The sequence below is a fragment of the Typha latifolia genome, chromosome 7 (assembly GCF_019914945.1).
Source record: "Typha latifolia isolate L0001 chromosome 7, TyphaL0001v2, whole genome shotgun sequence".
Classification (NCBI taxonomy): Eukaryota; Viridiplantae; Streptophyta; class Magnoliopsida; order Poales; family Typhaceae; genus Typha; species Typha latifolia.
The window spans coordinates 257,101-279,921 of NC_133092.1; the positions used below are offsets into that span (position 1 = coordinate 257,101).

The window sequence follows — 22,821 nt, forward strand, 5'->3', positions numbered from 1 at the left end:
ATTGGCACCATGGGTAAGAAAGTTGGATTTAGAGAATAGCCTACGATATTGCACGAGGAATGGTAGCAGTTATATGAAATCAGAGTTTCAACTGTGGCCAAGTTTAAGGTCTTCCACTTGAGAGAGATACTAAGGGGTGAATGAAGATCAGAGATATCAATGTGAAGGATTCAGGGGGTCATGTAAGATAGGAGATTGCTGTGCCATCATACCGAAGAGATGTGAAAGATGAGTGAAAGAAACTACAACTACTCGCCAGTCGCCCCCAACGAAGAATGCTAATTTAAGAACAAATAAGAGATGCAAAGAGCCATGTAGGTAGGCCAAAAGCCCAAAGCGGATAGAATGCCAAGAAAGGTCCATCAATAGGTAGAGCGAGCCCGGAAGTGGCACTTATTGGTTTGGTTAAACCCAGAGCCAAAAGTAGGCTCCACCAATCTGCCTTCCGCTCTTTCTCACGCCTCTCGCCCTCTCCGTCTTTTTTTTTTTCTTCTTCTTTTCATTTTTTAAATTTGGCTTGTAATCTCTCTCACGCCTTCTCTCTCTGCCTCGCAATCTCTCTCTCTTCCTCTCTTTCTCCTCAGAGTGCGGAGGAGCTGGAGCAGTCGACCTCCTTCTTCGACCCTAACCCTAGATTTGTACTCTAATTTAAACCCTAATCCCTAATCCCTTCTTCTTCTTCTTCTTCTTCTTCTTCTTCCTCTTTCTCCTCCAGAATTTCCAGGTTCGGTTCATCAGGCCAATCCTTCCGGATTACCTCGTCTCTTCGGACGGCATCGCTATTAATTCAAGAAGACCACGAGTTCCGCGCTTGTAAGTTTCCCGATTGGAATTTCCTTCTTCTTTTTCTTTTTTCCTTGAGGGATTGCTAGTGTCAAAAGGTAGACTCGCTCGTACAGGGTGGTGGTTTAGGATTTACCTGTAGATGAAATGATTGCCGTCGTGCAATGCGTTTATCTTATCGTGAAAAAAGAACAGAAAATAATAAGAATGATGGCGGTTCGCGACTTTTTATCATAACTGTATGATCTATTTTGATATATTAGTTCTAACAGGGCCATATATGAGATTATTTTGCTTCAGGCTCAGGTTCTATTGCAATAATATTAATTCTACTTTCTGGTGACAAATCAAATTAAGACCTAAAACAGGAGCTTGAGATTTGTAGATGCTGTTTCTTTGAAGTTTGAACTATTTAGTTGTTTTGTTGCTCATTGTCGAATAAGAAACGTTAGTGTCTCTTCCTGTTAAAGTAAATTTTGTTTGTTTTTGTTGAAAAGTACATATATTTTGTCAAATTGTTTGTGTTATAGGGCAAACTATCTATAGAACATAAAGTTGGCACACTTCTATTTATTGTGTTATTTTTTCATGATGTCAACAGAATGCTGGTTTTTACTCTGTGCTTCTGAAGCAGAGGGGGACTGAGATTTGATTCTTGGTCCCCTACACATGACTTTCTTGGGGATATAGGAATGCAGAATGAGTGCTGAACGGGCAACTAGCTCCTTGTTTGGATATGGTCATCGAGTGTCTTCAAAAGGAGGAAATACTAGTGCATTTGCTCACCATTTCAAAGGAAAACCCGATGTCCGGGCTTCATTTGATTTATTACTTTCAGGACATGGTCATACATTGTTTCAAGGGGCACATTCTTCAGTCTTTAGTGGTAAAAGATATACTCTCACATCGAGGAACACTGATTCAAGGAGTGGCTTCAAAGTAAGCTGCACAAAGGAGCCATTTATCAAGGCCAAATCCATGATTAGATCTTTTATTCCCCTTTGGAGCGAGGGTATATTTTTACTCAGATGCTCCATTGTTGTTGCTGTAATTTCTGCTGCAGGTATGATGATTTGGTACACTCAGTTCAAAGCCCGCAGCTTTATTGAGGCCCGCCTTTTACCTTCAGTTTGTTCAATATTGAGTGAATACTTTCAACGGGAGCTTGATTTTGGTAGGGTTCGAAGTGTTTCACCATTGGGTATAACTTTGCAATCATGTTCTATTGGGCCTCATCAGGAGGAATTTTCTTGTGGAGAGGTATCAGTTATGAAACTTCGTCTCCGCCCTTTTGCAAGTCTCCGGAGAGGGAAGATTGTGATTGATGCTGTTCTATCCCGTCCTTGTCTATTAGTTGCCCAGAAGGAAGATTTTTCCTGGTTGGGGATTCCTCTATCTTCTGAAAACAGTTTGCACAAGCACCACTCAACTGAAGAAGGAATAGATCATCGTACAAAAAGCAGAAGGCTTGCTAGAGAAGCATCAGCTTCTCATGGGGCTAGAGAAAGGAGAAAAACAGCGAGGAAAGCTGCAGAGATGGGTTATATTGTTCCTGAAGAGTACCCTGTATCGTTCTCGACTGATCATATGAAGGTTGCTCATAGTTCAAGTGATTCTGGTAAATCTGGTTCTTTCTTTTTCATGGATCAACAGATGCACTGGAAGGATCATCACTGCATAGATACAAGAACCAACTATGGTTCAAAGCATGCTGATCTTGAGAAATCCTTTGGCATCAAAGTTCAGGTTCCTGAGATCAAATTTTGGTCTAGACTGAAGCCATATTTTATCAGGCGAAGAACCAAAAGGAATGCTCCTAAAAAAATCATTTCTAGAAATGGAACTTCTTCTAGACAGAGAAATCTTAAGCGTAGTGCAGTTGCTGCCTTGGCATATTTTAAGGGGCTAGATAGTGGTAAATTTGGCCAATCATTCCCTGAGCAGGGGAAGGTTTCTTTCACTGAAGGTAATACTGATAGTGGATCCGGAGGGAGGTCTGAAATAGATAGAGTTATTAGTAGGACTGAGTTCAAATCAGAAAATAACTTTGATCAATCTAGGTCCTTAGATATTATTGATTTAATTCTTGTAGACGGAGAGGAACCTGCAAATCAGATACCAACCAGGATTTGTGAGCATTCTTCAAGTGCAATATTGGATGACCACTCAAAAAATTCAAATCTTCTCAATGGTAGCACAGTGGAAAGGCAGAAGCCAGACAAAGGTCATCACAACCTTGGGCTCGGAAAAGATACTGTTTTGGGGACTTCTAAGCACAATTCATATAGTTCAAGTAGCAAAGAGTTGTCGAAACATCATATTGGGGATCGATATGATAATAGAGTCAGTTGCAATGACTTCCAGGATCCTGTAGTGGACTCTGAGAACATTTTTGAAGATAGTCGAGGTCTTGAGCATCAAGGATTTGATCTCCGGAAGGGTGAGAAATCCACACAGATGCCTCGGTCAGTGCTCTTTTGGCCCTTTGAGCTGAAACCTGGGTTTATTGTACTTCCGATTGCTATCAGTGAACTTATGTCAGATCATCTGGTTGGTCAAATTCAAAAGCTGAAGTCATACTTGAGTATAAGACGTGAAGATATTTCTGACGAACTTGCAGAAGGGTTGAACGACAGTCAGCCTGAAGGCATCGAGAAAACCCTTCCGATCACACTGGATTCTGTTTATTTCACTGAAGGAACTTTAATGCTGTTGGGATATGGTGACCAGGAGCCCAGGTCTGAAATCTGATTTTAGTTTCCATCTTTTTTCTTGTGTCTGCTATTTTTTGAGAACTTCATCTTTCTCTTTTATTTTGCTTCATATCCTTCTATTGTTTTCCAGATTATGAAGAAGTTTTGGCTATTATCTTGTGGCTATTTGTCACTTTGTCTTCTATAGCCTGCAGGGCCTTTCCAATAATCTGGTTTAGTTTCCTTAGTATACTGGTAGTAGGTCTGGTGTGCCAATTTCTCCCATCTATAGAATGATAGATTTTTGTCATTTCTTGATCGAATTCACTGAACTAAACAGTATAGGTTTGCATTATTTCATTACGAATGCATACTCGATTCTCGTTGGGCCAACCTTTGTTTAGTTGAACATAGATGGGTTTAGATGCTCTATTCTAGAAAAGGCGAGCATAATATGGTTATATTATGATGCAAAATAGGTAATTATTTTAGCATCATTATTTCAACAAGAGTAGTAGACAGAACATCATAATGCCAATATAACTAAATGTTCCACATCTTCTGAAACGATTTATGCCTTCTTAAGCATTTTAATCCTACTAGACATTTAATATTATTTTTAACTATTGTGTTGTTTAACATTGTTATATTTTCTTGGTTATTGACGAAATTCCCGCTGGAGATAGAGAAGTGCATTTAGACATGCGTAAGATTTGTCCATAAACTTGTTATGTATTTTGATCTGGGTTAGCTGAAAGCATAGTTCAAAGTTTCGGCTTGGTTAAAAAATAAAATATTTTGGTCAGTCTCGGTTGGTTTTGGTTCTAGTTTTCTTGTATCAGTTTCAGACTTCTTTTAATAAGTAGTCTTTTTTATCTTAATTTTCAGTGCATGACAACAAAATTGATAGCATTTAAGCAGTGAGGTTGATACTAAGTTTGATTTAAGAAAAATCCAGCTTAGAGTGAAAAAATTATACCTTATATAATTGTTGTTAGGATTGTTTTGGTTGGATGCTAATTTCAGATTGGATAGGACCGAAATGTGAAATGTTTCGGCAAAATATCTCGGTTTCAAACGAAACTTCAAACCATGGCTGAAAGTAGTCCTTATGTAGGAATTGTGCAGGTTTAGATGGTAAAGGGTAATGTAGGACTACTAGATGACTCTGAAAATTTTCACTGATGTAATAAGACAAGAAAAGAGCAGAAAAATTGACTTTTCAAGCTTTGACAACGAAATGTAGAAAAGATGGAAAGTAAGTACTGATTTTGTAATTGAAAGTCAAGAAGAAGATGGAAGCAAAGTAAGGCAAAAAGTGATGACTGGGAAGGTTTGTAAATAGGCAGAATTTCTAGAAGAATCCAGTGAGGATAATTTAGAAGAAATTTCACTTTCTGACAGCAGAAATTTCTAGATATTGTTGTCAACAATTTAGATTTGACTCAGTTTCATTTTTCTTTGTAGAGAAATGACTAAAGTAAATGGGCATGTAAAGTTTCAGAACCATTACACCCGTGTCCATGTGCAGCTGAGTGGGAACTGTATGGAGTGGAGAGAAGATCATACTTCCGAAGGTGGAGGCCAGCTGTCTGCAGCTGTTTTTGTTGACACCATTGAGCAGAAATGGCATGCCAATTTGGATGTCATGAATCTGTTTGCTCCGGTAAGGTAGTTATTTAGATACTACAAAAAGTAAATTCTTTAAGCAACCAACCTGTAAATTTATAAAATGGCATACTGTGTTATTTGGAAATTTTAGTTCCCTAAGCTTTTCATGTTTTAATGCAGCTATTTGAACGGATATTAGAAATTCCAGTTACATGGTACAAGGGAAGAGCTACTGGTGAGGTGGTTGTCTAGACTTATATACTCTTATCTGTCCTTTCAAATTAAAAAGAATGCAAGCTTGACTAGGATAAACTTTAAGAAAACTATCAAGAGAGCTGGATGTTGATTGAATTCAAAGTAAAGGAACTAATTGCATATAAATAGCCTATGGAGCATATATGAGATACTTTATCTGGTGTCTAACCTACATTTCTTATGTATTGAATTAGTAGTTCTAGACTTAAGGGTAGTTATACATGATTCTGTTTGGTTAATTTCTTTCTCCTTTTCCTTGCATGTTGAGTTGCTTTTTCCTTTTCTTTTTGCAAGAGCAGTGAATGACAACCGGTCATATTTGTTAATGTTTCAACAGGAAGTTCATACTTCCTTGATTTGTATCTATGGTTTCGAGTCCTTGGAAACTTACATCTGTAGCTTTTTATGAATGTAGATTTGATAGTTTATACATAGTTGAGATTCTGTTCTTTGAGAATATATTATTTTGGTTCAATGTGCCTCTCTTTTTTAGCTGGATATTTAGCTACTGACAGTAATGCGAGTAGCTTCTTCCTTCATGCCGTATATAGATTCATAATAGAAAAATGTCACCGTCTTGGTTGCTGAAATTGTGCACTAAAGTTTTAGACTACTAATTTCTAATTTGGTTCGAAGAAACTTCATTTCTATTAATATATTAAGTAGAAGATTTTATTTCAACTGGAAGTTGTTCTAATGATCTTCAATTTTTTTGTTACTTTTCAGGTACACATCTGCATGTCAAAGGGGGACACTTTTCCCAACCTTCATGGTCAACTTGATGTGAAAGGGCTTTCTTTTCAGATTATAGATGCTCCTTCTTGTTTTTCAGTATGGCCATTTTTCACTACTTTACTCAAATATGGCTTGCTTTTCATTCTAAATATTCTTTTTTCTAATTCACTGGTTCATTTCCCCTCAAAATATGTAGAAAGAATAAGACAATTATAGAACTAAATTTCTTGAATATATCTGTGGTCAACAACTCTAAAATTGAGAGATTTTTTGGTAGAAAACTATTTAAATGTTGTAAACTTGTAATGCAGTCAAGCAATCCCTAGTTTTCTATTTAATGAAAGCACTAATTTAGTAAATTTGCTAAGAGATCTTGATGCTTAGTTTGCTGTTTTAAGAATGCCTTGACATTGTCACTGAGATGTGTGTGCATGCAGGAGTTGACAGCAAGCCTGTGCTTTCGTGGTCAAAGGGTATTTTTGCACAACACAAGCGGTTGGTTTGGTGATGCCCCTTTGGAAGCCTCCGGTGACTTTGGCATAAATCCAGAGGATGGAGAGTTTCATCTAATGTGTCAAGTATGTTTTCTTTGTCCATAAGTTACCTGTATGCTTTCTTTGTCCATAACTTGTTTCTAATGTTAAGCATCTGCCAGCATATCTAGTAGAAACTAATCAACTATATGCAAGTTTGAACTGCTTAGCATGTATTAAAATATAGTGCAGCGCTGCAGGTTAACTTATCTTGTCTTATGGAGTGAATTCTCCAGTATCTCTTTTCGTAAATTGATTTGTAGAACCTGCGTAAAAGTTCGAATATTTTAATCCTGTTAATAGTATAGTACTAGCCTTGCAAGTTTTTGGGACTATAATGAACCTAGGATGACTGTATAATTCTTTATGGAAGTGTTAGTAGTTAGTAGTTAGTACAATCAAACGACCATCTGTCATCTGTATCAGACTTGCTTCCCATAGCAGCTAAAGGCCTTTTCCTACTTACTGTCAGATGAGCTCGTGCTGGTGGGATCTTTTGGTTGTTCAACTTTTGTCTGCATAAGACATATGGACTGAATGCTGCTGATCAAGTAGCTCCTGAAGGTGCTATCAATAGTCAACTTTAGTCCCTCAAAGCTAAATAATAGAAATTTCGTTGTCCAAAGCTGAGGTTAACCTCATTGTCACACTACCAATTATCAAATTTGTTAATTCATTTATTGATAGTAAATAGAAGATAAATATCCCTATTTCAACCCATAGGATCTTTCATGAGTTTCTTCCTTTGTCTGATACATGGATGGTCGTGCCATAGGCATGGCCTGTGTTGACCACCGGCCGACATGACATGTGTCGCGGTACTTGCCGATCTTGCCGCAAGAGAGGGAGAGAAAAAGATGAGGCTCACTTTCACCCTTCGTCGTTTGCGGTCAACCAACTGTTGCCACTCCCCGCCAACCTCATCATCGCCTTTCGCCACCGTCTCGTCGCCTTTTGCCGCCATCTCATCGCCTTCGAACTCGAGCCGCCAATCACACGCGACTGGGTGCCCTAGCTTGAGGAGAAAGAAAGGGTGGAGGGTCGGGTTGGTCGGGTGATATAGAAACTTAAGTGTTGCCGATCCATTTGGAGGTGACGAGATGGTGGCGAACGACGACGATGAGGTCAGCGTCGACTGGTCGACGGCAAGCGGTGAAGCTGCTAGGAGGGGTGCCGTGTGGCACCTCTCGTGCCACGTGCCGGTACGCCGTTGGCACGGACATCATTGGTCTGATATAGGAATTGCATGCAAATTGACCTTTCCGCTATACACATGAGGATGGTAATACCTTAGAGATTTGATAAGTGGTTATTGATGCTATATAGGTTGTCAACTTGTTAAGACCTAAGAGGATGCATGCCTGTTTTTCACAAAGCAATTGTCTAGTTTGGTTATTTATCAACATCTATGAGGTTATGCCTAAAATTATCAAAATTCTTGATATAAAAGTTGGTGGTGATGGATTTTCAAATCATCATCTGTTGCAATATTTTTTTTTTCTTTATAGATCTCTCTAGAAGTGGTTATAGTTATACACTCAAATTTGTTTGAAAATTTCACCTTTTATTATTTATCTTGAACTTATTGTCTTTTAACATGCATGTCAGTTCGAGGAGATTCACTTAATGAAACAAATGGGATTTTGAGAGGGCTGAACAATATGTACGGCAAGGTTGTGTAGTGTAGGCCGTCCTTTCTTCCATACTCAAACCTTCTTTGTGACATATTTTCAGGTTCCAGGTGTTGAAATAAATGCACTTATGAAGACTTTGAGAATGAGGCCTCTGTTGTTTCCGGTATGGGTAATTCTTTTATTATTCTGATTAAATTTGTCTTCAGTGGCCATGAGTTGCCATAGCTAGCATGTTTTGATTTTTGACCAAGGCTCATTGCTATTTTCCTTGTTTGGATATTGTGAGCCACTAAAATTTGTTCCTCTTCTCATTGGGAAATTTTCTTCTTATTTAGAAACTATCATTAACATTGCTAGACTGCTGGTTATAATTATGCACTTTGGTATATAATCAAATCGTAGCTAATTATGGGTTGAACTTATTTCATGTTCATGAAGCTGATCATGCTATCTATTTGAAGTGAACTTCTGTCCTGTCTGGATAGAGGAACTATTCTGGCCTTTTCTTATTTCATTTGTGATTTCTGTATGGTGCATGCTGACATAGAACATTTTTTCTTGATACAATATTTGAGAATTAAGTTTTGATTCACTGATCTTGTTGATGCAGTTGGCTGGTTCAGTAACTGCTGTATTTAATTGTCAAGGTCCTCTAGATGCTCCTATTTTTGTTGGAAGCGGAATAATATCTAGGAAATCTCTTTCAGTATCTAGTATGCCACCTTCTCGTGCATCTGAAGCAGTAATGCGAAATAAAGAGGCTGGTGCAGTGGCAGCATTTGATCGTATTCCTTTTTCACATGTATCAGCTAATTTCACTTTCAACCTTGATAACTGTGTAAGCGTCACCTCCATGTCTATACATGTGCATATATAATATGCATCATCTCTTGCACTTAGCCTTATTCAATATGTTTCATGTTTGCTCATTTTTGTGTTGCTGCTGTCAGGTTGCTGATTTATATGGCATCAGAGCAACCCTCTTAGATGGTGGAGAAATTCGAGGGGCTGGAAATGCATGGGTTTGCCCAGAGGTGTAGTGCTAAATATTAGTTATTCATATCCTGTGGTGCCTCTAGTAGATTTTTCACACTTGCCTATAATTTTCTTATAAGCTACAGGTTTATTTGATCATTTTCTCCAGCAGAGTGTATGATCCACTTTGGGTTGATTAAATAGTTTTGCTGTCTATTAGATTGAGAGGAATGTATGATATGTATACAACTTAATTTAAATGAATGGACCTGGGAATGGATAATTAAGCTTAATTTCCTTTAGAGTGTGTTTGGTTATCCAAAAGTGAGGCAAGTAAAGTGATTTTGTGTATATATCCTTTATAAATTATAATTTTTTTTTCTTTTGCATGGATACCCTTCATATTACTTTTTGACAACTACAAGTAAAAATCTTTACTATGTAAAATATAAAACGGCATAAATACAATTAAATAAAAGAAATGTGTAAAATAAAAGTAAGGGTATTTCTATCTTTTTACAGTCAAATTGATGAAATTTTAATTGAGAGGTATCCAAAATTTTTTAATAGGTATCCATACAAAAACCAAAGGTTTTAAAGGAGATTAATGTAAATATTAAATTTTGAGAGGTATACATATAAATAAGAGCTATTAGAAGGGTATACATGTAAGAAAAAAACTCAAAATAAAATAATATGGGTTGGGATATAAAGTCTTTTAAAAACTTAATGGTTGCATGCTTTACATGTGATTGGTAACTAGAGGTTGGAAGTGCAAGCTTCCTCCTTTGGAGGGAGCGGATTGAGCCAAAAATAGAAAAACCTGATGATTTCAGAGAAGTCACAAAATTCACCTTCTGCAACTAACCAATGAAAAGTACAGTTCCTGAAAATATTCACTTCCCAGCAACAAACATGCCCTTGCAGAATGTCAAGCATAAGGCCAGTCTGGCCTTATTGAGACAGTAGGAGATTGTATTTCTAGGATTCCAGCGCAATTTATGATAATGAATTAATGATCATAGTAGGAAGGATTCAAGAGAAGACCCAAGAATGAGGATAAACTGTATTCAGGCAGAAAAGGCTACAAGGTGTTACTTTGGACAGTATAGCCATAATTGACGAGTATTAAGGGATCCATTTGCTAATGAGGGAATGCAAGAAAAAAAGGGGCAGGAAGAATTGCATCATTACTTTGAGGGTTCTGGTTGGCGAATAATGATATTATCCCTCAATGCGGAACAAATCAAGTACAATGGATGTCACATGTGACACATGTAACAGTGTACGAACATGTAAAACTAAAATTTTTAAACCCTGTAATTAACAGCAACAGTCATCTCTCTGGAGAATTATCAGAAGAATCTCCCTTTGTTAACTCATTAAATTGTGCAGTTAAAACTTTCTGTTATATGGCCACATATTTGATTCACCCAAGACATCACTGTAGTACACAATTCAAGCAGGACAATTATCTTCACACTTTTTGTTCTTTCATTATTTTATTTGTGCTTTTCCTTTTTGGTTCTGTAATGCTGATTTGTTCGTCAATTGGGAAGAATAAGCTGACTGGGGTGGTCAGTGGTTAGCAGCCTAGCACTTGTCACTGTCAAGGTAGAATCTGGTGCTTCTACTCGGTAATGTCAGATACTGACTTAGAAGGGTCTTTCTTATTTTGTATGCTTGCAAGAATAAGTTGTTTCTTTATAAACGAGCTTGAATCTATCCTGCTGTTGCATGAGGCATTTTCTTTTCTTGTTTTTGCATGAAATTGAAACCACCAATCTGGGAAGAAAATAGGAAAAATGTGTCTAAGGGGCATCTAATGGTTTGGAGAACAGTCTAGATTCTTTATAACCTTTCTTAAAAGTACCTGTTTGTTTTGTTCTATCTTCAGATCATTGATTACATATTGTTCATTTATTCACTTTTATACAGGGGGAAGTTGATGATTCAGCTATGGATATTAATTTGTCTGGGAGCTTTTTACTTGACAAAGTTTTGCATCGGTATATGCCTGAGGGTATTCAGCTGATACCGCTCAAAATTGGGGAGCTTAATGGAGAGACTAGACTATTTGGTTCCCTTTTGAAACCGTAAGTATACTAGATATACTCAATACTTATAAACCCAGTTGATTGATTTGTGGGTATTCCTTTCCCTATACTTCTTGTCATTTACAATGAAGTATATCTGAGACTCAGAACTTCTTCACTTCTGAATTCAGGAAATTTGATATTAAGTGGGCTGCACCAAATGCTGAAGACTCATTTGCTGATGCGCGTGGAAATATTGCTATTTCACATGATTATTTAATGGTTACATCATCATCGATCGCTTTTGACTTAATTACTAAAGTACAAACATCTTATGTTGATGATTACTGGCTACACAAAGGCATAAAAAGGGGAACCGTGCCTCTGCTTGTTGAAGGAGTTGACTTGGACTTACGTATGCGTGGATTTGAGTTTGCTAGTCTGTTTTCTACTAGTCCTTTCGAGTCACCAAGGCCTTTGCATTTGAAAGCAACCGGTAGGATCAAATTTCAAGGAAGAATTCTCAAATCTAAAAATGATATTGAGAAATTCTATGGTTCTTTAAAGAATATGCTAGACCAAAAGATGCTTGATTGTGACATACCAAGACTTGTTGGGGAGATTTCTTTATCAGGACTGAAGCTTAACCAACTTATGTTGGCACCACAGTTGGCTGGTGTTCTTTCCATATCACATGATTCTGTGAAGGTAAGATATTATGCAATGAAACAATTGTACTGCTGTCATGAAACGATAAAATCTGGTGGGGATTGTGTTATATTTCAAGATTTTATTGACATTTTAAAGTACCTTCTTTTGGCGTATTCAATCATTTTACTCTCAACATGTCAAAGAGTGCATCTGAATTTCTGAGAAATTATTTATCTGTACATTGTATATGAAAGTATTGCAAAATAAGCGAACTTTTTACAATATTGCAATAAATTTTCCTGGTCATCATTTTTTGGTCATATATGCACTTATTTTGTCTTTTTAATTTTCTTTTTCTTGGCCTGGCTCAAACGGGTCGTAATTCTGGTTTATACTTATCATACTTGATACATATCTTTTTACTTTGTATTTTGGCAGTTGAATGCTTTTGGCAGACCTGATGAAAATTTGTCAATGGATGTCATTGGACCTCTATGGTTTAGCACAGAGGAGACCATGCAAAGCAGAAGAATGCTATCTGTTTTTCTTCAGAAGGGCCAACTACGAGCTAATATCTCTTATCATCCTGAAAATTCAACTAATCTGGAGGTATTATGCAACTTTTAGGACAGCAGATTTTATGTGAATTATTATAGACTTCTCAGGTACTTAATAAAATTACTTTTCATATCTAGATTAGCTCTACATTATCATTTCCTCCTTTTTTCTTTGTTTTGTGGAAAGGTACGGAATTTACCACTTGATGAATTGGAGCTTGCATCTCTTCGCGGAATTATTCAGAAGGTAAGACACTGTTCTGATTCATGGTTACAGCAGTGCAACTTTGTCTGTTATAGTGTGAATAATTTTCTGTCGTTAAAATTAGGCAACAAATATAGTACAGTGTAAGGTCTTTCAACTTCACATTGCAGTAGGAAACTTGGGATTAGAATTTTTAATTGGAGATTAACTTAAAAATTGACAGGGGCTATTCTGCATACATCTCTTTATTCGTGAGTATTTGAACTTAAAGATAGGTCAGATTAGCATTTAGCACCTTATTTGAGCAACAAGCATGGTGTTGCTCTATGGTGGCACAAGAATTATCAGCTTTAGATAAAGCTAATATTTTCTTTAGTTTCATTCAATTGCAGAAGAGAAAGACTCAATTGCTTTTTAAATCTACATATTCATTTGGTACAAATCTTCATAGAAACAGTTTTTTGTGGCAACCACCATTTAATGTCAGGTCTGTAAATAAAGACTCTCCTTACTACTGTATTGAATTTGACTCTCATTGTCCTGGTAAATTTTCAAAAATCTTCCAAATTTTTGTCATGGCGAGTCAACTAACTCCCTTTTCTCCTATTTAGTCCTTGCATCCGTTTGTTCCACTCCACCGCTGATGATAACTTGATAAGGTGACCTTCAAGTGCATTGTCTTAGACTCTTGCTGGCAGTGTTTGCTTTTGCTGGATACCCATCACCTTATGAGCTTTACCATTGCCCACTTCTTTTATGTTCGAATATGATGCATTTAACCGTGATGAATTGCCGATCTTAAGATTTTTTCCAGCATGCACTTCTAATCCAGAACTCAAGAACTTTCCTGCAGTTCTTTTTCATTTGTATTTACTTTGTGCCCATTGAATCACAAACCTTTATAAATGATTCACTACTTGGATGTGTGCAGGCAGAGCTTCAGCTCAATTTCCAAAAAAGAAGGGGTCATGGGTTGTTGTCAGTGCTTCATCCCAAATTTAGTGGTGTTCTAGGGGAAGGCCTTGATGTGGCTGCTCGATGGAGTGGTGATGTTGTGAGTAACTTTCTGAATCTTCCATGTAACATTGCTGTTCTGAACTGGCTTATTAATAGTAGTTGATATAGGAGCCTACATTCTGTTATTTGTCGTAGTGCTACATGTACCTTATCCATGTAAGGTATCGTGAAGATCTAACCAACCACTAGCTGATTGACCCAAAACATATTAAACCAATGACCATGCTTGGTTTACCAAAATCATCCAAGTATTTGAGGAAGGCGCCAATATACTAAAATATGTCCTAGACCCTTTTGATGCAAGTTTGACCAACTTGCCTCGGCGTCTCTCTTAGCCCTTGTTATGGGTCAATCATGCAAGTCAATCCACATTATCCTGTTTAATGATAACTGATGCTTTTCAACAGATCTGTTGGATTGGATGCAAATTTAGGTATTGTTTTGGCAAAAGATTTAAAAAATGTAGGGCTCAATTTGCATTGAGTGAAAACACGCTGTGAAGTATGAAACTATGATGTCATGATAGGCAACGTGTCAGGAGTAACTTCCTTGTCTTTAGATTCAATCTCTTATTCTTTTATTTAAAATCAATCTCATATAGATGACTAAAGTCTAAAGGAGTTATGATTCGTGTCATGGTCCCTTGGCTGAAAATAATACATTTCTGTTGCTGCCAAAATTGATCCTTTCCTGCCAAAAATGATCTGTTGCAGCTAAAACTGGACAATTTGTCTAGACATACAATAGTATGCTAGTGCACTTATGATGCTTGTCTTTACCCTGTCAATAATTACTTGTACTGCTGATGAATGTTTATTTGCATTTGCTATATATTTTTTCTTTCAATTGACTATATTGCGCAACCAGTCCTCTTTCTTGTTTCTTTCTTTGAATACTGCCATTGCTCTGTTCTTAATTTCGTTACACTTGTCCCAACAATTTATCTGTATGATAAACTTATTTAGACAGTTCATTCTCAACCTCTTAGATCACTATTGAAAAATCTGTTCTTGAGCAAGCCAGCAGCCGATATGAGCTCCAAGGGGAGTATGTACTGCCTGGAACACGTGATAGATATCCAACAAACAAGCTGAGGGACAATTTAATAAAAAAAGCAATGGGTGGGCATCTGGGTAGTGTAATTTCTTCAATGGGCAGGTGGCGGATGAGATTAGAAGTTCCTGGTGCTGAAGTTGCTGAAATGCTTCCCTTAGCAAGGCTTCTTTCTCGAAGTACTGACCCTGCCGTTCGTTCTAGATCAAAGGTGCATATTTTCTTCTTATTACTTTGCACGTGAACTGGATATAAAAGTAGGCATAGATTGTATGTAGGCTTACTAGATAGTTTAGTACCACTAGATTTGCTGCATAGCTAATAATATGCTGGAGACTTTGAGAGATCATATTATCCTCAGAATACCAACCAAAGAATAGCATGTATTCTCAAGTTAGAAGTATCATAGCCATGTTAGAACTATCAGGTCTATAGAAATAGTTGATGTTTTTCTTTATATCTCCTTAAATAATCTATTTTGTTTGCACACAATGGTCATGAGTGCATTTATGTACTTGCAGGAACTTTTTATACAATCTCTGCAATCTGTTGGATTTTATGCTGAAAGTCTTCATGATCAGCTGAAGGTACTTTCCCAGTTTCCCTTGTCAATTTATATGGTAGCAGAAGGCAAAAGGCATTACCTGATGAAAAAACTAGAAAATGTCGCTTCCTTTTTTTTTGCAATTTACTAGGAGTCAACTTGAAATTTATCATCCTTCATGTAGAGATGCTTTTGTTATGTTTATTATGTTTACTACTTTAATGATGATTACTATTATTTCAACTTGAAGTTTCCTTGAACCTCTATTACATTGCAGGCAATTCAAACTCATTATAATTGGTCAGACGACAATATTCTTGAGGATATTACTCTTCCTGGATTAGCTGAACTCAAAGGTCACTGGCATGGCTCTCTTGATGCTAGTGGTGGAGGCAATGGAGATACAATGGTAAATATGTTGAGACCTTAATTAAGAAATAAAATTTAGGAAATCAGTAATGTGACATGGTAAATTAATTGTTTGAAGTAAACATGGGTGCTTTTTTTTTTATCATTTGTAGAAATTTGTATCATACTCTATTTTCAAGAGCTGGATTAACTAACTTCGTGTGTGTTGCTTTTCTTTTCCATGTTTCTTTGATATATTTATTTGGTATACAGAACATTATTGTATTCTTTCTTCATCTATATAACATGTTTACTGCATAAAATTCTAATGAAAATTTCATCATAAATAGATGACATGTGACAGTATCCCTCTATGAAGTTTCTCATGTCACAGCAGACTTCACGAGTCATTTATCACAAGCCATAGCTAATATCTGGAGTTAAGTTATCAGAGATCAGCTTAGTATTATTATTTTAATTTATATCCATTAAATTGCTTCATGACATTTATCTCTTATGTGAAATTGTTGAAGTGCATTAGGAATTTGTGTTGCAGAATAACTGTGCTTGTCTAAATTACTCATATTTTCAGGCAGATTTTGACTTTCATGGAGAGGACTGGGAGTGGGGAACTTACAGAACTCAACGTGTCTCCGCATCTGGTGTATACAGTAATAATGATGGTTTGCGGCTTGAGCAATTATTTATCCAGAAGGATAATGCAACTCTCCATGCAGATGGAACCTTGCTTGGTCCAATAACAAATCTTCACTTTGCTGTCCTCAACTTCCCAGTTGGTCTAGTACCAACATTGGTTCAGATTATTGAATCGTCTACTTCAGATTCTATACATTTTCTGCGGCAGTGGTTGACACCCATCAAGGGAATTTTGCACATGGAAGGAGATCTAAGAGGCAGTCTTGCGAAACCCGAATGTGATGTCCAAATAAGGCTTCTTGATGGTGCTATTGGAGGTATCGATCTTGGACGAGCTGAAATAGTTGCTTCAGTAACCTCAATGAGTCGATTTCTGTTCAATGCCAACTTCGAACCCGTGGTACAAAGCGGTCATGTACATATTCAAGGAAGTGTTCCTGTGGCTTACATCGATACTGACTCTGCGGAGGAAATTGATGAAGATAGAGATATTCCAAAGGGAGTCATACGAATCCCTGTTTGGATAAAGGAAAATGAAAGAGGTTCTTTTGATGACCTTAGTGAGAAAAGGATTACCAGAGAAAAGATTGAAGAGGGATGGGACTTTCACTTAGCAGAAAGTCTCAAGGGTCTGAATTGGGATATGCTAGATCCTGGTGAGGTAAGGGTAAATGCAGATATTAAAGATGGAGGCATGACGTTGATAACAGCTTTATGTCCTTATGCAAACTGGCTACATGGCTATGCTGATATTGTTCTTCAGGTTGGTCAATCAGACAGTTGCATTTTGATGTTCTTAGATTATTATAATGTTTATGACTTTGTTCTACAATGTGTTAAGCATCAGTAAAGGGAAACTTGGTTCCAAAATAATAAATAGGAATATCCTGTCGAGCTGAGAAGCCTGAATTGAGCCTATTTTTAAGCCGAACTCAAGCCAAGCCAGATCGATTCAAGCCCAAACATGAAACTAGGCTATTTTCAAGCTAGGTTGAACTAAGTCTATTATTCAAGTCGAATCGGACCGAGCCTAAGCTGCCAAAGCATAAAACGAGCCAAGAACTATTCAAGCTGAGCCAAGAACTATTATATATATTAATAAATATTATATTTGAGCCGAGCCTATTGAGCCGTCTCCGACTCTGCTTGACATTCAAATCGAGCCCAAGGCTCGGGTCAGCTCAAGCCGAGCTGAGCTCAAGCGATTTGTTTGTTTTGACACCCTTAGTCTGGAGTTAGATGTTATTAACGCATGTCAACCTCGATGTAAATGATTTAGGTGTGGGTCTGCCATCCTTGCCGAATCAATGGACCATTGTTGGCGGAACTGGTATAGTGCACAGCATAAAGTTATACCTACATCGACTTTCATTGAATATAGTTAGGCATTTGATGGAATAGAAAATGGAATGTTTCTAATCTAAACTGCCACTTAGGAAACCTCCACATTCCCGTCCTCCGGTTTTTTATTCTCGTTTTGTCTTGATTGGGTTCATGGTTTGTGTTTAATCCATATAAGATAAATATGCTCTTCTTGGTTGTTATAATATTGATGTAATTACTGGTATGAATTGAGTTATTTTGTTCGTAATCTAGCTTGGTCAGAGAGCGCTTGTTGGGTTAAATGGTCTGTTCTTTTTCCTCTCTAAATGCCACTGGTGACTGGGCTCAACCACACATATATAACCAACTCTCAGGAGCAATCTTACAAGCTCTGAATTCATCGACTTATTTTGCTATTTTCCTTCAGTAGAGACTGTTCTCTATGTTTTTACCTGTATATTCATAAAGCTGACTCATTTGTACTCTTTTTCAAATATGTCACTGGCATGTGTGCTAAAGGTTAAAGGCACTGTTGAGCAGCCTGTTGTTGATGGATCTGCATCATTTCACCGGGCATCTGTTTCTTCTCCTGTCCTTCGAAAGCCACTCACGAATTTTGGCGGCACAGTTCATGTAGTATCTAATAGATTATGCATCAGTTCCATGGAAAGCAGGGTTAGTAGAAGAGGGAAGTTGTCACTGAAAGGGAACTTGCCCTTGAAAAGTACGGAGTCATCTATTGCTGATAAAATTGAGTTGAAATGTGAAGTTCTAGAAGTTCGGGCCAAGAATATTTTGAGGTGAATGTTTTTTTTTTCTTTCTTTCCATCATTTTCATTTGCTACATATTAGAGTTTGACTATTAAATTTTAATCTTTATGTTTAAGTTTTATCAAAAGATTTAACACCCTTTTGGCCATTGAATGCACACATCTGCGAAAGCTCATTCCAAGGTGACAACATGACTGCTTTTTGTTCTTGGATTAGCTTCTCACAAACCTAATGTGCATGAAGACTTAGAAAGTGTTAAGACTTCTCTGAATGTTTTAATATAAAATATTCTAGTCCAGCTCAATCTGTTATTTTTTTTTTGTTGAGAAATCTGTTATATTTGCTATATCAGGATCTTGCTTTTATTGTGTTTAATTGCTTCTAAAATTTGGTATTAACAACTTCAATTGTCCAAAGATTTTAAGTGTCAGGGACACACTTATCAAAACATCCTACCTTGTGGCACCAGCTTTGTGCCAATGGTGGCAGGACGGGGGAGGGAGAAATGAATGATAGAAATGCGATGAAGGGAATTTTCTAGTTGGGGGTTAAAGCCATTATGCTCTAGGGTTCCTGGTCGACCTTGAACCAAAAGTAAACACAAAAATTAGGTCAGGGAAATGTTTCAGATGAATTTTGACGCCAATCCCAAATGTAAAAATGTCGAGCTTCAGGAAGTTTTCTGGTTGGGTTTGGGATCATTTCTGTGCCAGTAGCTTTTCCTCTATCTCCTTTTACTCTTTCACAGTCCCTTTTTATAGTTGCATGATTGTCATTTCTGTGCCAGCAAGTTGCTGCAATGAGATGATGGGCTAGGCATGGGGCCACACTGAAATCCTTGGAATGTACCGTTGTGGGCAAGAGTTGTTGAAATTAATAGTGTTCTCTCTTTTTGTGGTATCTTTTACATACATTATGGCTGCTATTACTTTTATGCCAACTGCTTTTAACATGTTTTAGTTCCATGACAGCGGACAAGTAGACAGCCAAGTGCGAGTTACGGGTTCTATCTTGCAGCCAAACATCTCTGGAATGATTCAACTGAGCCACGGTGAAGCATATTTGCCCCATGACAAGGGAAATGGTGCTGTTGCCAATAGATTGACTTCAGATAAGTCTAGTTATCCTGCTGCTGCTTATAACAGGATGGCAACATCCAAAAATGTCTCACGTTCTTTTGGATCAGTATCTACTTCGTCAGAAAGTAAGTAGTATTGACCTACTTCTGTGAAGGTTTAATACTTTTTTGTAAAGCTTTCACAAGTCCTTTTTGACTTTGTGCTTGGTGTGTGCATCTTTTATTGAATAGTATGGATTAATATATTTTGAGAAATTTCGTTGTCTTACATTTTGCTAATAGAATATCGGTTGTCAAAGGAACTTATGTTAATCCTTTTGTAGGTCGACAATCAGAGGTAGAAAATGCAATGGAACAAGCAAACAAAATAATGGGTATTGATGTTCGGCTCAGTAATCTGAAGCTGATGCTGGGACCAGAATTGAGAATAGTGTACCCTTTAATTCTCAACTTTGTTGTTAGTGGTGATCTTGAGCTTGATGGTATGGCTCATCCCAAATGCATAAGACCTAAAGGGATTTTAACATTTGAAAATGGCGACGTCAATTTAGTTGCCACTCAGGTAGGCTCGTTGTTTCTGGCGATTGTTTTACACTCATTGTGTTTTTGATGGTACTTAGACATGTCATGCTACAGTTTGTGGTTATTTAGTGTTTTTCTATGTTTGTGTTTATTGAATACTTATTTTTGGAAAACCTTACATATTTTAGTTGTTTGTTTACAGGTTAGGCTTAAAAGAGACCATTTAAATATAGCAAAATTTGAGCCTGATCTTGGTTTAGACCCTATCCTTGATTTAGTACTAGTCGGATCTGAGTGGCAATTCAGGATCCAAAGTCGGGCTAGTACATGGCAGGACAAATTGCTAGTGACGTCAACACGCTCTGTGGATCAGGGTGTTCTTTCGCCTACTGAGGTGAGGCGTAAAATTGAACACTCAAACTGATATCATCCTTTCTGGATGCTTTTTCAATTTTTGTTGTGTGATGATTCTTGTTGATACATCTATTTCTGCAGGCTGCTAAGGTTTTTGAGACGCAACTAGCAGAGTCTTTGTTGGAAGGTGATGGACAGCTTGCATTTAAGAAACTAGCAACTGCAACACTTGAAACATTGATGCCACGAATAGAAGGCAAAGGAGAATTTGGACAGGCACGATGGAGGCTGGTGTATGCTCCACAGATCCCAAGTTTGCTCTCTGTGGACCCCACAGCTGACCCACTTAAATCCCTGGCAAATAATATATTTTTTGCTACGGAAGTTGAAGTGCAGCTTGGAAAGCGCCTTCAGGTAATTTAATTATCGAACACAACAACTTCAACTCTTTAGAACCCAGATATATGGTAATTTTATTCAACGAAACTAAAAGATCTTCACGTATGACAATTAAACGAAAGGCAAGTTAGGTATGTTATGGCTATGGCTGTCAAAATAATCAAGCCAACTAGAGCTTAGCTCAATAAGGCTCGTTCAAGCTTGGCTAAAAAATGAGTTGACCTGAGTTTGATCTTCAAATAAGCTCAAAAATAATTTCAAAGACAAGCTTAATCGTAAGCCGGCTCAATCAAATAGGCTCAAAATAATTATAAGATATATATATATATATATATATATATATATATAATATGAGTAATATTTTTTATATTATACTATAATTTTGTTATATTCTAAGATTTGCCTAAGTGGATTGTTATGTACTCTGATGGAGTTTAGTTCTAAATTTTAATTCTATTATATCTTTTCTAAATATATGGATATTTCTATTAGTTTATATTTTTGAATTGGACTTTATTTTAAACTTGATTCAAGACTAAATCAAACTTGAATTGATTAAGGCTTGAAATTGTTTATTGATCGGCTCGTTTAGGCTCAAGTTCGAAATTAGCTCGAATAGCTCGAAGTGAAATGATTCCAATTCATGCTTGATCACAAATATAAGCTCGAAATTAATTTCATCAAGCTTGAACAGAGCTAGGCTGAATTACACCACTAGCTATGACTGTGGCTATGGCTTGTAGATATGATAGCAAAATTTTCTGGAGGTTAGTAGGATTACATTTGGATAAACACAACTAGTTTGCTCTACCAAAGTGCGTGTAGCAGCATGAGCAATGTGCTCAGACTGATAAAAGAGTGTACAATAGTCTTTCACAAGTAATTTAGGATCATAGGTTCTTTAAGCTAACTAATGACACATCTTTCCTGCTGATATGGGGCATAGGGAGAGCACTACCTCTATCACTGAAAAGGTGGTTTTCAGGAGACAAGCCCAAATAGATGGCATCTATTAACGTTAGATGTTTTTGGAGACTGATCATACTTCATTTTCTTTATTTTGAGGTATTTAAATTTCTAAGTGGAGAAGTCAACGGAATGAAGTTATTCTAGCATTTTCTCTCCCGTGATTTTTCAGGCCTCCGTTGTTAGACAGATGAAAGATTCAGAAATGGCCATGCAGTGGACTCTGATTTATCAGCTAACTAGCCGTCTCCGAGTTCTTTTCCAGTCAACCCCATCTAATCGGCTTCTTTTTGAGTATTCCGCCACTTCGCAAGGCTAGGCAATTTGTACCTGTGACAGCATGCCGAGGCAATCATCTTGGATAAATTTGGTGTTGCAATCAATATGTTTATAGTGAATTTTTTTTTGCAGCAACTGTAAATTATTTGTGTATATGAAATAACTTTCTTTTGTCCAGAAGTTAGGTTAGCACGCAACTGTGCAGCTTTATCCTGTAACTCATTATTGCTTCGCAAAATAGAAAGATAGGCGTTGCAGTCATGATTAGATGGAAGAGATTATGGCAGCAAGACTGAGCTGATGCGTCCCAGTGAATCTTTAATACATCTTGCTGGTTGGCCTGGTCTTGGCTGTGGTAATATGAAGAAATTGAATTTCCGTCCGATGTAATTAAAAGCATCTGAACCTCCTACGAGTAACGAGCTTGGCTTTTTCATTGTTGGAAGGATCAATGTAATGCACAGCATGGGAATGATGTGTTGGGAAAGGGAAATGATGCAATTATAAGCTCAACCATCTAATGTACATAATTGAAATATGGGTGCTTCTTTGGACTCCATGAACGCCGAATATGTGTTTAATAGAATCTATTGCTTCTGCAAAACATCGTATGCTGAAGCCGAATTTTGCAGAAATAAACACAAATCATAAAATGTTTAACTAATTAAATAGTTTTGTTAATTTTGGATAAGTTGTGCCATTGTCCAACATAAATGATTCAATTTCACAAAATAATTAGTTAAGCATAAGGAACAGTAGTGTCCCTAAGCACACGACAAATGACAATTGTCCAACATAAATGAATAACATTTATTAATATAATGTTTCACTAGAAAATTTAA

At 37.1% G+C, this 22,821-nt stretch overlaps 1 protein-coding gene across 2 annotated transcripts; it reads left to right on the plus strand.

Annotated features, from left to right (window-relative positions):
* The first annotated feature begins 598 nt into the window (after positions 1-598).
* On the plus strand, positions 599-22,492 carry LOC140792025 (protein SUBSTANDARD STARCH GRAIN 4, chloroplastic). 2 transcript variants are annotated; one of them, XM_073142807.1, is made up of 24 exons: positions 599-813; positions 1,385-3,521; positions 4,944-5,142; positions 5,268-5,327; positions 6,069-6,173; positions 6,515-6,655; positions 8,345-8,407; positions 8,855-9,082; positions 9,195-9,278; positions 11,158-11,315; positions 11,447-11,963; positions 12,345-12,515; positions 12,651-12,710; positions 13,600-13,722; positions 14,674-14,949; positions 15,260-15,325; positions 15,560-15,691; positions 16,223-17,050; positions 18,130-18,410; positions 19,353-19,585; positions 19,783-20,021; positions 20,184-20,375; positions 20,477-20,749; positions 21,873-22,492. In XM_073142807.1, exons 2-24 carry the CDS (start codon positions 1,483-1,485, stop codon positions 22,017-22,019), a joined length of 6,615 nt encoding a protein of 2,204 aa, XP_072998908.1. In that variant the 5' UTR covers positions 599-813; positions 1,385-1,482; the 3' UTR covers positions 22,020-22,492. The 2 variants fall into 2 exon arrangements, with proteins under 2 accessions (XP_072998908.1, XP_072998910.1); XM_073142809.1 differs by lacking the exon at positions 599-813 and having other exon boundaries at positions 1,584-1,722; positions 1,847-3,521.
* Positions 22,493-22,821: the final 329 nt, after the last annotated feature.